General features: G+C 42.6%; 1 protein-coding gene across 7 annotated transcripts in view; it reads left to right on the top strand.

The window, feature by feature from the left end:
* The window catches only part of TTLL5 (tubulin tyrosine ligase like 5), a 135,460-nt gene that overhangs the window by 105,500 nt on the left and 12,711 nt on the right, over positions 1-17,249 (top strand). For 3 of the 7 annotated variants that reach the window (XM_030452274.1, XM_030452273.1, XM_030452275.1), the window contains 2 exons: positions 2,065-2,242; positions 12,246-12,466. In XM_030452274.1, coding sequence (XP_030308134.1) covers positions 2,065-2,242; positions 12,246-12,466 — 399 coding nt within the window. Of the gene's footprint in view, positions 1-2,064; positions 2,243-12,245; positions 12,467-17,249 lie in introns of those variants that run through there. The other 4 variants (XM_030452280.1, XM_030452279.1, XM_030452278.1 and 1 more) reach the window with 4 other exon arrangements.

The following is a 17,249-nucleotide window of genomic DNA, read 5'->3' on the forward strand; positions in this document are numbered from 1 at the left end:
AGGCAGATACTACCCTTGGGATGGGAGTTGTGTCCAGGTGACAGCAACCTGCTGATGTGGTTAGCTGGTAGGATTGCAGAGGAGACAACTAGTGTTAATTTCAAAGATTTCTTGTGTTGTCCTCCTTTTAAGTTATGTTTTTTGTGGTATCCTGGGCTCAGCAGGGAATAGTGCTGGGAGATAGCAGCACACACACTTCCATGGATCCAGGGCTGAGCAAGTGCAAGTAAAATCACAGTAGTAGAGGATCATAACCCCATTACTGGGGCAGGAGGAGGAGGGCAGGTTCAGAAGATGGAAGCAGCTCTCCCAGGTTTAACCAGAAAGTCAGATTTGGACCTATACAACTTGGGTTTCAAGGCCTAAATACTGTCAGCAATGCCACAGTTTTCACTTTTTGAACCACTGGTGAAAGCAAAAGAACTGAAAGACCAAGAAACTTGCAGTAAAAGGGAGGATGGAGTACAGTGGAAGCAAAGGAGTGAGGGAGCCTGGGTGGGATCCCTTGAACAGAGAAGTCTAGAGAAGGCCATCTATAGCCAATGGCCCACAAGAGCAAAAGTGGTAGTGGTGCTCCAAGCAGGAGGCCCAGATGATGCAGGGTAGAGATGCTAGCAGTTAACTCCTTTCCCGCTGAATTATCTTACTCCTCAGTTATTGAGGAACTGAGTACAGAGAGTAACCCTTAAGTATTTAGAATTCTTGCCCTCAGTTTGTTTTTTAAAGGGACGCATTAGGTTATTTTCAATGGAGAATACATAGGGCTTGCAGTTGCTTCTGGGCTTCGTTGAAACATCCTTCTGAATATTTTAAGGGTTTGCTGTGCTGATGAAGCTTGTGGAAAAAGATATAACACATTCAAGGCAAGCTGTGACATGCTCAGAGTCTAGGCTATATGTTTTGGTAGGATCCTGAAGCAAGGAAAATGCAGTTAACTTCCATGACAGAATCATAATGTACACTCAGAATTGTGGCGTGAAATATAAAAGACCTAATGTATCTCTTACATTCCAGTTACTTACAACACACATAGGAAATACAAGGGAAGTGTGCCTTGGGAATCCAAAGAAAATATTTGGAAAGGGTGGTAGAGAGAAACAAGACAGAGATCAGCAGAAACTTGGGGAGCTCAGGCATTGAGGCTTGAAGGTTTTATCTGCCAGTGTCAAGAATCAGTGGGTTGTAAGGCATCCTGTCTTGTGAACGCAGGATGTGCGAGTTGCTTGGCCATTGGAAGCCTCATCAGGACACCTTGTGGTCCTGTCAGTCTGCCACCTGCTCTCTGCAAAGCCCCTCAGCCTTGAGTAGAAGTGTGTTGGTGCTGCTTTCTCACTGAGGCTTACAAACTTCAAAGCAAGCCAATGATCTCCTGTTGTTAGTTGTCACATTGCAGACCACAGCTGAACTCCCACTACATACTGGGTTTTAAGAGCTCCTGCCTTTTTACGGGAGGCCTTTTCTCCTCTGGGAAAGGCTTGCATGACTCTCATAATGAAAGAGATGAGCTTATCTTTATTTCCCTCAGGTCTTTTGGATTGTAACTGTGTGGAGTCTATATGTACTCTAGTTGCAACCTCACCCTATCAGTCCTTTGTCCTCTCTGTAGTTACTGTACTGCATGTCTGTCTTCTATTGTACTCTCACTGCAGCATGTGTGTGCTTAGTGTAAGCCTTGTGTTAGTGTAATAACAAAATCTCTACAAATCCAAATAACTATCTCATTAGCATTGGGAATCCTTAGCTCTTTTCCTGCTGCAAATCTTCCTCTCTTCAATGCTGATCAGCCACAGACGTGCTCCAGTTTAGAAGTTTCTTCTCTTTTCCTTTGTTCTCAAGCATGACATTACAGCTAATAATATAGTCCCAGGCTGGAATTCAAGGAACTCCTTAGCAAGACAGCACCTGGCAAAAGGCACCTCTAGCAGGTGTTGTGCCTGCTGGAGCGACTTCATGCAGAGTCATAGCTGTATAAGTATTAAGGGATTTTTAGGAAGCAGCAGTGCCTTGCAAGCAGGAGTCTTTGTATGTGGAGTAGTGAAAGTCTGATGGTTCTTCTTTTCTCAGGACTCCAGAGAATCATCATTTTTCCTGGGATGGAGAGATGGAGAATAGTGTCCACAATAAGGTGACACAAAGACCGCTAACGCATCCCAACTATCAGCTCCATTTTGCTGTGCAGCAACTTCAGCAGCAGAAACTTCAGTCATCACAGCTGTTGGAGCAAAGCCAAGCCCGGCACCAGGTAACTAAACAAAAATCCTGCCTGGGATGTAGCAATACTGACTGTGTCTTAGATCACAGAATCATTCTGGTTGGAAAAGACCTTCAGGATCATTGAGTCCAACCTTAACCCAACGTAAGTCCAGTGCTTAAACCATGTTTGTAAGCACCACATCTATATGAATTTTAAACATCTCCAGGGATGGTGATTCAACCACCTTGCTGGGCAGCCTATTCTAGTGTTTAATTATCCTTTCAGTGAAGAAGTTTCCTCTAATAGCTAATCTAAACCTCCTCTGGTGCAACTTGAGGCTATTTCCTCTTCTCCTGTTGCTTTTGTTGCTAGGGAGAAAATATCAACCCTCACCACACTGCAGCCCCTTCTCTTAGGTAGTTGTAGAGAGTGGTAAGGTCTCTTCCTCAGCTACCTTTTCAACAGGCTAAAAAGTCCCACTTTTTCTCAGATGCTCTTCAGGAGGCTTCTATGCTCTAGACCATTCACCAGCTTTGTTGCCCTTCTCTGGAGTAATCCAGAATCTCAATGTCCTTGTAGTGAGTGGCCTAAAACTGAACGCAGTACTCAAGGTGCAGCCTCCCCAGTATCAAGTACAAGAGGACAATCACTTCCCTAGTCCTGCTGGCCCCATTATTTCTGATACAGGCCAGGATGCTGTTCTTCTTGGCCACCTGGGCACACTGCTGGCTCATATTCAGCCAACGGTCCATCAGCACCCCCAGATCCTTTTCCATAGGGCAGCTCTCCAGGGCCCAGGGCATGTAGCTTTGCTTAGGGTGGTTGTGACCCAAGTTCAGGACCTGGCACTTGGCCTCATTGAGCTGCATACAATTGGCCTCAGCCCATCAATCCTGCTGCTCCAGGTCCTGCTGTAGAGTCTTCCTCTTCCTACCTGGAGGGAGATCAACACTCTCACCCAACTTAGTGTCATCTGCAAACTTACTGAGGGTGTAACTTGATCCACTCATCCAGCTTACTGAAAGAGAACTGGCCAGGGTCAGGCTGGCCCATAGTTCCCAGGACCCTCCTTATAGCCCTCTTGTATTATGTGGGTGTCACATTTGCTGACCTCCAGTCTACTGGCATCTCCCTGGTTAACCACAATTGCTGGTAAGTGATGGGAAGTGACTTGATGAGCACTTCCACCAGCTTCCTCAGTACTCTTTGGGGTATCCCTTCTGGCCCCATAGACCTCTGTGTGTCTAAGTGGTGCAGCAGGTTGCTAATCATCTCCTCTTGGATTATGGAGGCTTCATTCTGCTCCACATCCCTGTCTTTCAGCTCAGGGGACTGGGTACCCAGCAAACAACTGGTACTACTACTAAAGACTGAGGCAGAGAAGACATTTAAGTACCTCAGCCTTTTCCTAATCCTTTGTCACTATGTTGGCCCCTGCATCCAACAAAGGAGATTCTCCCTAGCCCTCTTTTTGTCGCCAGTGTATTTCCAGAAACATTTTTGTTGTCCTTCGCAGCAGTAGCCAGGTTAAGTTCTAGTTGGGCTTTGACCCTTCTAATTTTCTCCCTGCATAGCCTAACAATGTCTTTGTAGCCCCCCCTGAGTTTCCTGCCTCTTCTTCCAAAGGCTGTAAATTCCCCTTTTTTTCCTGAGTTCCAGCCAAAGCTTTATTCAGCCGGGCTGCCCTTCTTCCCTGCTGGCTTTTTTTTTTTTTTTTTTTTTGTGCGTGGGGTAGGCTCATTCCCGCACCTTTAATATTTCTTTTGTGAAGAAAGTCCAGCCTTTCTGGACTTCCTTGCCTTTTACGGCTGCTTCCCAAGGGATTCTGTCAACCAGTATCCTAAGCAGGTTGAAGTCTGCCCTCCGGAAATCCAAGGTGGCAGTTCTGCTGACTCCTCCCTCCTTACTTCTCCAAGAATGGAAAGCTGTTGTTTTGTGGTTGCTTTGCCCAAGATGGCCTCCGACTATCACATCCTCCACAAGCCCATCTCTGCTGTCAATTAGCAGCTCCAGCAGTGTGCCTTCCCTAGTAGGCTTCCTCAGCAGCTGTGTCAGGAAGTTGTCCTCTGCATACTCCTGGAACCTCCTGGACTGTTCCCTCTCCTGCTGTATTATGCTTTCAGCAGACATCTGGGAAGTTGAAGTCCCTGATGAGGACGAGGACAAGCAATCAAAAGACTTCTCTCAGATGTCTATAGAGTACTTTGTCTGTCTCTTCATCATGGTTGGGTGGTCTATAATAGACATGCAGAACCAATGCAGAGCCAGAACATATGGCACAGCTTTCATGAAGGAAGTAACTCTTTAAGTATGTTGCAACAAAACTAATCTTACCTGCAGTGGTTTTGAGATCATTTGGATGCTGTAGTTCCCAGTGGTTTCTTCCACTACACTTCCATCCTTCTCCATTTGGCTGCTGACATGCTGCTGCTTGTTTTTGTGCACCATTTCGGGGCTTGCCTTTATAATGCCTCAGACAGCCTTAGAACTGTCTAACTCCACAGTTCTTTGTCATAACCTCATCACTGAAAATACATTTGTGCTTTGACTTGTTCTTCCTGTGTAGTGCTCAAGCTGGGTCACTGTTGTATTTCAGTGTTATTAAAAATAGGGTCTTGAAATTGTGTTGGCAACTCTGCCTTTGTCTTGACTAAGGCTTCATCCTAACTAAGCTCCCTTCCTTCTGGATGTGTTCTCACATGACGCAATTATCCAAAAAGCAGTATGTTAAGAGGACTAAAAGGTTATGTGGGAAAATCTTCTTTCTTCTGAAGACAAGTATTAATTTATTTTAAGAGAGCCATCAGTATGCAGGAGGCATGGCTTCTGACCCTGATGCCAGATGCAAGTTTTCTCTGCAACCCTGAAAATTTTCTCCAAGCCTCCTACACATTTTGTTATTACTGTGTTTAAGATCTCATTTCACTGCTTTGCACGGAACTGTCTGATGGATACATGATTCCTGTGTTATAATTTCAAGAAGAAAAGATGGGCTGTAAGTATCCAAGAGCTAGAGAAAATTGAAAAGAGTTTGTGTTATTCATACTCTGAATAACACCTAGATGCCACTGTGTCTGGCACAGCATTTCCATGATGCCTGGGGAATCATCCAAAGTTACAATTTGCTAATTGATGCACTCATTATTTCTTGTCATTCTAGAGAGAGGGGAGTGTGTTCTTTCTCCTGAGTGATGTCCAAAAGGTTTCCCTGCTAAAGGGAAGGAAGTCTTTGGGTGAACAAACCTTCATTCAAAAGAAGTTGGTCTCCATTAGGGAGGAGCTGTTTGCTGGCTGGCAGGACCAGACTCCAACAAAACTGTGAACAGCACTAACATGCTGAGGTCTGAACACCCACACTCCCTCCTGTGAAGCAGATGAGTCACTACTCTGAGTCCTTGAGAATAGGTTATAGGCAAATTGCCCTCATCCTTTTCTGGGAGCATCTTGAAAGTGAGGCCCTTCTGCCTTTGGTCCTTGCATTCCTTCTTCTAAGGCCCTCATCTAGCCATGCAGTTTCCATCTCCGAATTCCCTTACCTACAGTCGTCTTGTTCCCCCTCTGAGCAGGAGCTCTTCCTTTCATCTCCATCCAGGGGGCTCTGGGTGGGCAGCTGTGGCTGCTCATTAGCTCAGGAAAGGGTTGTAAGCTGGCTTGTGCCTGTGAGGAGGCTGGAGCTGGCCATGGGACCTGGCTGGGTTCTCTTCTAATTGCTGACATTGAACTGATGTTATTCTTGGCCTGGGGCAGAGCCATTACTCAGGAGTTTATGTTAAAGTGATTCTTTGTTAAACCTTCTCTCACCCCCACAACATCCCCCTCCTTTCTCTCCCTCCCTTCTCCTTCTGAGCCAAGCAGTTTGGAGTTGCAGTATTAAGGCCATTGCCATGCTGCAGGGCTCGGGCTGCACTGAAGTTGTCATTAATGAGGAAAGGTATTTGCTGAACATGGGGGCTTTCAGACTTTCTATAGTGAAAACCACATTTTAAAGTTACTGTCTCATGGACGCTTCCTCTCCCACTAGACATTGCACATAGCCAGCCACACCTCCCCTTCCAGTCACAATTGCACTGATCCTCTGATGCCCCTCACAGTCACTGCAATACTCTTACTTCCTGACACTGCACCATCCTAGTCTTTATCTACCTATTCCGCTGCTCCCTCTCTGTTTCTTTTACTTACCCTTGGCTTCTGCTAGTTGTCTTCTCAGTCTTAAACCCTTTGACTTGGCCATTCCAAGAACTGCCTTTTCCTTTGTACTGCTCACATACTCCGTGTCTTGCATCTGCTTCTCACTCATACCGCTTTGAATTCTTTCCCACATTTTCCTGATGGCCATCATTGGTCCTCTTTTTTTTTTTTTTTTTCCCCCCACAGATGATGTGCCTTGTCCTAGCCTACATGGCTTTGCCACATTCCCTAGTCAGTGTCACCTAAACGACCTGTTGCCCTCTCCCCACCCACGTCTGCTCCATCCCTTGTTGTCTTGCTTGCAGCCTTCTTTCAGCAGAAGAAGGATATCCCCAAAACCAGGAGGTGTATCACTTGAAAGAGTGTCATTCTCTCTCTACTTTGAGGAATCCGTGTAGGATATTTTTATCATTCAGCTGATGATTCAAGTTCTTACAGTTGGAAGGGAGGATAGCCATTTGTCAGTAGCTGAAGTACACTTATTAATATATCTCTATGAACACCCTGAGTATGGCATGACCATACAACATGACTGGATGCATCTTTCCTTCTCTCTGTGACAAATGGATTAGCCATATGCATATGGATAATCTGGACAAGTGTCAGAAGCACCATGTTTAATAACACAGACAAATGCTTCTGCCTCTATGTTAACCAGTTTGATGTGTTGGAGATGAGCTGGATGTATTGGAAAGCATGGAAGTTCCTAATCAAGTTTTTGTGTAGTAGGAATGCTCCCATCTGCTGCACACTGATGTATCATCCTGAAAGCTTGAGTGCTTCTTTGTGGCAGCACCCACTCTTAGCTAAGCACTTCCCAGACACTTAAAAATTATTTCTTCTTCAGGCATTTAACAATTCACAGAGTAGCAACTACTGTGTAGGTGGAAGAATAGGAATAATACCAAAAATATTTACTTATTGTGTGTGGAACTTAGTTTGTGCAGTATATTATGGTGGAAATAGATCTTTGATGTCTGTATAGGTACTTCATTCCCTGGACAAAAAAACCAAATGAATGGATGAGAATCTAACAAATAAATGGATGCAGTGACAGGGCTCGGGAGCAGAGACAATATAGAGCCTGAGAAAAGAAAAAAAAATAGGGGCAGAAGTCTGAAGGTGGATAAAAGAAGTCTAAATCTGCTATCAACAAAATTGGGGAACAAGAATTGCAAAATCAAACAAAAAAACAAAACCAGGTTTATAGCAGTATTTTTAATGTCTAATGGAGACATCATGTGACATGTTATGACCTAGATGTTAGTATCACTGCTGCAGTTGGCAAGGCAGTTAATATACCATCATTGTTTATTCTCTTAATTGTTTCCTGTACTGGAAAGATGCCATTAGCTGTTAGGGAGGTTCTTCCTCTTTGTGGCTATAGTCTGTCTGCTTAGCCTAGCATCTACGGGGTTTAGGGTTTTATGCTAAACATTTCACATGGGAAAAAAACAAAACTAAACCAAGAAGACTACAGTCCTATGGTAGAATGATCCCCATCAGTCCTACTTATATGAAAAAAGCTCATGTTAAACAAGACATAAATCACATTAATGAGTTGTGTGGTCAATTATGATCACATTTTCAGTCAGAAGTGGATTTTATGCTATAAAACAATGGGTTAATTAATCTTAAATAATTCTCCCTCAGTTACTTAAAAATAGTATTTTCTCTGAAATATTCCTCATTTGATGAAGTTCAGCATTTTTTTTTCTTTTAATGTATGTGACTGTCTACAGTTCCCTACAGTTTATTTAGATCTGACTGGGAATGTTGAGTATTCAGAGTAAAATTCCTAGAACTACATTATTCCTGCCTCAGGACACAAGGCCCCTTTGAATACAGCCTTAAACCTCATTAAACTGTTTTCTAAACTACTATATATTGGACTGCTCAGATCTGCAGTCTTCCCCTTCAGTCTCTTGTTCTTTCTTGTTTTTCAGCTTTTTCCCTCAGATTGTTTTCCCACTAAATGTGCTAACTGCCATTTTTCCTATTTGAGTCTTGTGATTCTGATGAGTCAAAGTCTCAGCCTAAGAAAAGCAGAACAACAGTTCTGAAAGCAGTAGTCTGTGCTGATTTATACCAGCTGAAATTTTTTCCCCGTGTTTCTGATCTGGCACTATTATTAGAATTATGGTAACACCCAGATGTATTAAGTATCTTTCCCATGCAGTGATATGGCCCAATCCTTGCCCCAAAGAGCTCTCATTACCAAAAGAGAGACAAAGGAGAAGGCACAAAGTTACCTTATTTTATTATATTTTAGTCTTGTTCTGAAGAATTTACCAAGGAAGACATGCTTCGTGACAGTCTGTGCATACCATTAATTTATTCCTTTTAAATAGCTTGATGACCCTAAGATGCTCCTCTTACTGCAGTTTATCACTGTGGCAGTTAATAGTACATTTTGAGACTGTTCTTTATAGCCAGTGTGTGTATTTTCAACCCAACTGACTGACATTCAAGTTGATTTAACTGAATGCATTAATAAGTGTTCAAAAGAGTCTCCACTAGACAATTTATTTGACTCCAAAGGCTTTCCAGGCCATTTAATTATCTGTGGTTGTTCAATGTCATCTGAAATGCAGTTGCTTTTCTAAAAGTGATGGGATTTATTTTCTTGGGTTTGTGCTTTCTTTTTTTTTAAATTATTTATTCTCTGTTTTAGATGTAAATCCTCGCTATTGTTTATTGCTTATAAACATCTCAGTTTCCAGTGCTAGTGATTTGGAACTAGCTGCACAGATCTTTATGCAGTACATCTGTGTGTGCTTCTGTTTGTTGCTTCTCATACACTGCTGAGTCTCTCATTGTTTTCAGACTTGCCAATCCAATTTAGACTGAATGACTATGCGACAAATCCCAAAGCTATGTTTCATATAAATTTAATGAAAATAAAGAGCTGCATATCTGGAAAGGGGGTTCAACTGCTCTTCCCAGTAAGGCAAAGGCTACAGCATGAGGCCACTCCTAATTAGACAGCAGAATATTAACACAAGAATACCCCAGCCCCATAAAAAGAGGCATAATTTGGGGCATGCCTTATATTAGATATGGTAAGACTCAGCCTCAAGACAGATTCACAGGAAATGAGCTTCATTACCTCCTCTGGTCACAGAATGAACATGTTTTTGCTTGCAACATTTGTTCCGTTACAGTGCTAGGATGGGTGTTAGATACAGGGATGGTAAGTGCCAGGAACATTCTTTCTGTTTTTGAAGATCATTAATATATCTGCTTTTCTTCAAAGAACTACAGTACCTCCCTGCTTTTAATCATGAACAGCCTGAGCTCAGCTGCTACTTGCTGTTACTCTTAGATGTTTGTTGTTCTTACAAGTTGTACATGTTGAGATTTTCTAATGAAAATACTATTTTTGTACAGATAACACTTTGCAAATGGTACTCATGTGTAGATATGGAAGCAAGGAGAGGTGTAATCTAATGAGACAAATATGAGACTGGGAATCAGGATCTTCGCTGAGCTCTCAACCCAGCTTTTCACATTGCTTTAGGCTGTGGATTAGTGAAGATCACATTCTCTGTCAGTGGTAATATTCTTCAGGTACAAGACAGCTAATGCTGTCCTGCCCCTCTGAGAATTATGCAAGAGAATTAATTCACTAATGCTTTATATGGTTTCAGCTAAAAATGTCTCATAGTATTCTTTTTCAGATTTGTAGCTCTAAGAACCTCTCAGGGAAGCAAATGTCTCCTCAACACCAAGTTGAATCTGCCAGTTTGGGAAGCATCATTCAACATTTTTTTCTTGCAGCAACAGTTGTAGAGTGCTGCCTGCTTCAGGACTGCCTCTCAGGGTTTGTCTAGGCTTCTGCTATCCCTAAAACCTGATCCTTCAGAATCTCGAATGTTGTGGTCTGTCTCCTATTTTTTTAGATGTGCTAAAATGTCTTCCCGCCCCTTCCTTTGTGTGATCAGACTCTGCTCTTCATAGCTGTCTTCTTTATTTGCACAGTAGCTTCTCCTGGTTTCCTGTGCTGTCCCTGTGGAGTTCACAGCAGGGCAGTATGCTTTGTAGCTGAATCCAGAAGCCGTGGTCCATTTCAGCTTCCAGTCTCCCCATCCTTGGCTGGAAGGCAGCCAGAATCTCAGCACAGCATGGAGACAAAGGCCTTTTTGGAAGTCCATTACCCCGAAGAAAAACATCCATGACCTCTCTTCAGGCAGGTCCCAGCCCAGCTTTTGTTGATTAGACTTGTGTTAGAGCATCCATGCTTGCTGTTTCTTCAGAACAGTCATGGCTTTCAGGTCAGTCATGGACCTCCTTGCCAATGCACATTGACACAGAGCAGGGGTTAAGACCATATGCTTTGGGGACTCAAGGATCTTAGTGATTTTAATAACAAGAAAAAGGACTTAGAGGAAATATGCATAATATCAAATGTCACCCTTGAATAAGAAACAGGTGCAGTGATTTGAGGGTGTGTATCCTGACCCCATGATATGTCAGACTCTAAGATGCAAAAGACTAAGCCAAGTTCCATTTTAGTTTGTTATGCTGGCAGGAGGTGTGGGGTGTGACTGCTGTTTTCCAGACTTGTGCACCTGTACCAGCTACTTCCTCAAAATGTGTAAGCTGTGATCAAGGTTAGGGCTTCAGGGAAGCGAGAGGTTAAGAAGGTTTGGTAGCTCAAAGGCATCTTGTCAGTGAGCCCTGCTTAGCAAACAGGCCTGTTTTGGCTCCTCTACTTCCTTTTCTCCCTAGAGCTCTGCCTGTCAGAAGCGCCTTCCCACACACCGCTGCCCTGCCATTTGCCAGAGAATTGCGGGGGAGAGGGGCTTTTCCTGTCTGTGTGCTGAGACTCAGCCAGCCCTCAGACTGTGGTTTTCCCTGGAGCCTGGAGTCCACTCACTGTGGCTTTGTTTGTTTTTCACCAGAGAAGAAACTGAGGACAAACGCAGTGAAGGGCACTGCTCCCAGGTCACGCCGAGGTGACTGGCGGCTGCTCAGCTATTCCCTTCATCTGCTATCGCTGACCTCTAGCTGCCAAACTACATGGTTACCGTACTGCCTCCTTGCCCTGAGAACCCGACTGACTTGGAGGAAAGACAAGGCAGAACTCCCAGCAGGTTGCTTCTTTCTGAGAAGGGCAGAGCAGTTTGCAGAGCTCCCGTAGGGAACCATTTTCGCTCCTTGCTTTGCTAGTCCACTGCTCCGTTCTCCAGGGTCTCGCAACACGCGGTTCCCTGTGACAAATTTCCAGCATACTTACTTTTACACCTGCTATAGGAATAGATATATTTTCTGTTCCCTGGTACTACTAGGGATTTCCTTTTTGTCAGCTGCTGATCTAAACCTTGTTCAGATAAGGTACCCTAGAGCCTTTCTGTTATTCCAAGCACTTAACAAGGTTGACTGAAGAACTGGCATTGTCACAACCTCCCCATAACTTTTTTCTTTCCTAGAACTATGTTTCAATCCCAAGAATGATTTAGCAACGTAATTGCAGAAAGTCAGTCAATGCAATGAAAGCTTTACTTTTTCTGGATGGAAACCCACTGGAAGATTAGATTGAGGATAGAGACTCTTGATTCTTAATCCAGAATCCTGTGGCAGTAATGAGTTTGTCTGCCTTCTATAAAGTTCAGCTCTAAGAACTACTTCACTGACTTGACCACTTAACACTTTTTTTTCTTTCTTTTCCTTTTTTTTTTTCTTCCTTTTTTTTTTTTTTTTTTTATATGCATGGGACTGCTCCTACAGCCCTGGGTTTATCTTCACCTGGCATATATTATGGTTTACAAAAAATGTCACCCACCTCCATCAGGTCATTTAGACATGTTCTGAAGTAATCACCAATTATTATGGTATTTTTGTTTACTTCCTTTTTTACCAGGCTCTCTTTGCCAACTACTCACAATCTAGCACCAGCCATATATCTGTGCCAGCTGGCTCTGATGCCCACAAGACATCAAGTGCCACTTCTAGTATCCAGAAGGCAGCAAGTTTGCACAAAGTGATGCCATCCCAGAGTACACCTTCTCAGATGGTTCCAAAGCCTCCAGCAAGGAACAGGCAGGCAGCGGTCAGAAGGGCTGCAGCCCAGAGGATTTCCAAGTAAGTTTTATCTCTTCCCATCCACAACAGGGAGTTGGCCCAGGTTCCCCTCAGGAGGAATATTAGAGAACCACCTGTCTACATGAGATGCTGACATAGATCTTATGGGCTGTGCTGTCCAAGGTAAATCTCAGAATAACCTGAGCTGTGTGTACTCAAACAGGTGTGCACTCTGTTGCAGTTTCATGTTTCACAATACAACATACAAGCATAAGGACACAGGAACTACCAGATTGAATCAGAGAAGTATCTGATCCAGTGATTCAGTTACTTTTGGATGCCCAGGGCTATTCCACCTGACCTCCAGCTGCTGTTCCAGATGAGCACAAGTCTTCTGTAGATTGTTTGTATATGCCAGTCCCATGCAGATATCTCACATAAATTGAGAGTACCAAGTATAGTACTGGACACCTATGTTTAGGCTCTTGACTTATTCCCTCCATTTTCAACCTTTGATGGGGTATAGAATATGGTGGGTTAGAAGAGGCTGCCAAAAAACCCCCTAACAATATACCTAAAAAGCTAACCTGCCCCTGAATCAAGTTTCCTCATTATTTTAATATACAATGATTGACTTATGCCTTCAAGCACAAGTGTTTATTTTATTTAAAATGTTTATATTGTCCCTCATATAATGATGGCTTTCCTCAATACCTGTAGAAATCCTTTTTTTTAACTTTTACTAAGCTTTTAGTTATGTAGTGTTTGCTATGCTAAGCACTGATTCAGTTCTCTGATTATCTCCACTTAAATGACAGAATTACTTGAGACTAAATCCTATTCAGATTTTTCCTCATGTATCCTCAGACCTGTTTCATCACTGAATATTGACAGAACAGCAAAAAATTAATTCATAACTTCCTGCCTAATGCTTACTCTACAACCAGAAGAGCTGTAAAATTTTCAGTGTAGGTTCCTGTGAGGTTTTCCAATTCTGTGTTCCCTTCCTGTTTAAAGGGTGAAGTTTTACTAAAAGATGATTTTATGAAGATGCTAGAGTACTGTCAGTGTGTGTGGATCAAATCTGGAACTGCAAGACATATTCAAAGAGCTTGGGCAGAACCACTTTGAGAAGCTTGTGTATTTCCTGCCTGTACTCTTATTATCTCAAGAGACTGAATTAATCCCCCAAAACTATTTAAGAAGAAAACAAGATGTTAGTATTTTTGTCAACTCAGCAAATGCAGATGTGAGCATCAGGTCTGGAAGGTATATGTTGGTGGGTTTGCTGATTTCTTTTATGTTGCGTAGCTCATGTTAGTACAGGTGACAAGCTGTGTCAGTGGGTTTCTCTGCTGGGCAGCAGGGATGTGTATTTGAAGATGCCGGTGTGCTGTGCTCACTTCTTGGCAAAGGAAATGTTTATCCTTGTGAGATGGAATTGCAGCTCCTTGGACAGACTTTACTTTGCTGCATTTTTGTGGTTTCTGCTCTGTGACAGGCAGGAGTGTGGGAAAACCGGAAAACGTTCAGCACCAAAAATGCACAGAAGGGGGAAAAAAAGCAAAAGATTCCTTCAGAATTTCAGAAAACTAATCCAAGTATTGAAGGCTGCAAGGAGCCACTCCGGAAATACTTTCCAAGTTGCCTTTCAGTCTCCAGCACAAGGCTCCAAACCCATTCTTGCCATTCATGGGATCTTGCAGTAATATTTTTTCAGTTACATAGAAAACAGCAGTGCCCAGATATATTCCAGCATATTAAGAGATGATAATTTAAAAACAGCTATGTCTCAGTCTAATTTAGTCCTTTTATTGTTGTCAGGAAAAGACCAGAGAAGCACTGACAGAGGAGAGTGAGTGCAGTTCACTCTGTGTTAAAGGAATATAGATTAGAGAAAAAAAAAATTCTTGCATGCTCCAGCCTGTTTTCTACAGTTCCTGGTTATTCTGTACAAAATATTCTCAAACAGTGTGAGTAGTCTGCTTTCAAAAAACTCCAGTGGCAGAAATCCCAATATGTGCTACAGAAAACTATTTAAGAATCTAGTAACCTTACTATCAGAGAATTTCTCCTGATGTGCAATCTGAATTTTTCCTTTGTTTCATCCTCTTGTAGCTCTTTCTTCCTTCCTGAACCACTCTAAACCTTTCCCTTCCAAATACTTTCCATCTTTTGAATATTTATTCTACTTCTTGGAGTTTCCTAACGTTGCTTAGACTTGTTGAGGTTTGTTAACCCTAGATAGTAGTTCTGCCTGCCAAGTCTTTAATTGTCTTTAATTTACTATCTTTTCTTCAGTTTTTTGGAGTGCTTGCATTGTGGCATCCAGAATTGTACTTTTCCAGTGTGGAACTACCATATCCTTAGGTTATGACATGTCAAATACCCCTCTCCATAAAATCTAATCTTAATTTTTGCTTTTTGGATGTTTCATTTCTCTGTCAGGTCATTTTTGATTTGCTGCCCACTCTCACTCCCTTGTTGGCTATTTTCCCGATCTCTTTCCTCAAAGATCACAGTGCTATATATTATTTCCACAAGACTCACTGAAACTAATCCCATTCTGTTGTTAAAGCTCTCATATGTCTTTTCTTCTTCCTTTTTTTTTTTCCTCCCATAAGCCAGACCTTATTTCTCAGTCTGCTTTTGTACCACTTGGCTTTTCTTTAATGTCTTATAAAAATCATCTTTTTAAGGTTGTTTGTAGAATTTCTCCAGAGACTGGACTGTGAAGACAGACTAAAATGAACTTTGTTTCTTTGACTTACTTTTTCCTTGCATGCCTTATCAATTGTGTATCCCCGCCAGTACATGTGGCTTCCAAAAGAGGAAGAAAAGAAGTAGAAAACTCAACTACAAACAGAATGAGATGCTAAAGAACATTACTGACTTATTAAAAAGCTGTCTAGTAGCTTGGACACTTCTCTGGTTAAAACAAAGGAAAAAAGTAATGGAAGAGCCAGACAATTGTGTCTTGTCTTTTGAGGTCCTGGCTTCTCCTGTTTTGTTGGTCTCTTAAGTAGTAAAAGGTGTTAAGTTAACTGTACATGGATTGTGTCCAAAGCAGACTCCATGCATATGCTAACAGAGTGGAAAATTGGGGTCTGTATTACTATGTGGAAAAAGACTAACTGGGAGAAATGGTTTAATATGTAGCACTATGCTGAAATGTAGCCCCATAAAATGATCTCGTGGGGCTCCATAGTTTTGATCAAATGTCCTCATATCACAAGCAGAAGGACGTTTTTTGAACAACTAACCCAACAAGCTCTTCTTTCTTCCCAAGAGTCAGACTGAGTCCTTTCCACTTCTCATGTTGCATGTTGGTCTGTGAACCATGAAGAAATCTGGTAGTAGCTGAGAGCAACATTTTGAGATGGAGATTATAGATGCAGTAGATGTCCCTGGAAAGCAGCATTTGGTGTATCAAATCTTCAGATGACAGCATGCGAAGTAGAAAAATATTACCTCAGTTGTCAGAACACAGAATGAACTGGTGCAGATGGTAGAGAATCTTTCTACTTTTAGGAATGACTAAGTCAAAATAAATACAGATTTTTTTATGCTATCATTCCTATAGTAACTTTTCAGAAACCAACTCTCTAACTATGACAGCATCAAGTAAAGCAAGGCCTTGAACAGTCTGTGAATGGAACTATCAGTCACAGGAAAGATCTCAAAAATTCAGCTGCCAGTATAAGACCACTGTTGATATAAGACTATATTAATAGAGGAGATGCCAGGTAGAGAAGAAGAGCACATAGTTCAAAATGTTATCAGGGAAAAGCCCATGAAGGCCATTGAGCAATAGGCTGGAAGATCACAAAGTATTGCAGATGTCGAGCAACATGGCATAATTTCTTGTATTCAGCTTCTCTGTAAATGTCATTCCCAACAACTCTATTCAGAAAGCCTTTCAAAACAAATATTCCCTTCAAGTCCTAACATCACAGCACAAAATCTTTCTACCTTGCTCTTTGTACGTTTGCTTTTCATGGTGCCAGCAGCGGAAGAGCCAGAATTCTACCTTACAGGATAGAGGTTCAAGTTGAATATTCGAAAAAATTTTTTTACTGTAAGGGTGACAGAGCCCTGGAACAGGCTGCCCAGGGAGGTTGTGGAGTCTCCTTCACTGGAGACATTCAAAACCCGTCTGGACACGTTCCTATGTGATGTACTCTAGGTGGCCCTGCTCTGGCAGGGGGGGTTGGACTAGATGATCTTTCGAGGTCCCTTCCAACCCCTAGGATTCTGTGATTCTGTGATTCTCCAGGGTTCAGGAAATTCATCCCACAGGGCTGTGGAGTCCTGACTGCAGTTGAATACAGCAGTAGCCAGCTGTTCTAGCGTGGGCTGGCCAAGCCTGACAGATGTGCCGAAAGTAGAATGATGGCCACAGAGCAATCCCTATACAACACTTTGGTTCTGATTAGTATTCTATCTTGTCTATGTGTGCTTATTCATAGGCATGCGTGAAGTTTCTTAAGTGACACAGGTACATCACACATACCAAATGCCCACTGGAAAGAGGAGAGGCATCTGGAAAGCAAGCATGTAACTGTTACTGGAACCCCTTTCTTTTTTTTTTTTGCTACTGCAGTACTGCGGCATACTTGGTTATTTTAGCTCCTGAGCACCTGGGTTAATCAGGCTGCCTGACCCTTAGACGTTTTTGGCAGCAAAAGCAGTGCATCTGAGAGATATGCCTTGGTTTAACACTGTGACACAGCTGGGCTCACTAGGCCTGTAGCTCTTTACCCTTGGCTAGCCTTAGACCATACATAGATACACATGTGGAGATACCCTGTCCAAGAGCAACAAAGAGGAACAAGCCTCTATG

This window comes from Calypte anna, chromosome 5A, assembly GCF_003957555.1.
Source record: "Calypte anna isolate BGI_N300 chromosome 5A, bCalAnn1_v1.p, whole genome shotgun sequence".
Taxonomy (NCBI): Eukaryota; Metazoa; Chordata; class Aves; order Apodiformes; family Trochilidae; genus Calypte; species Calypte anna.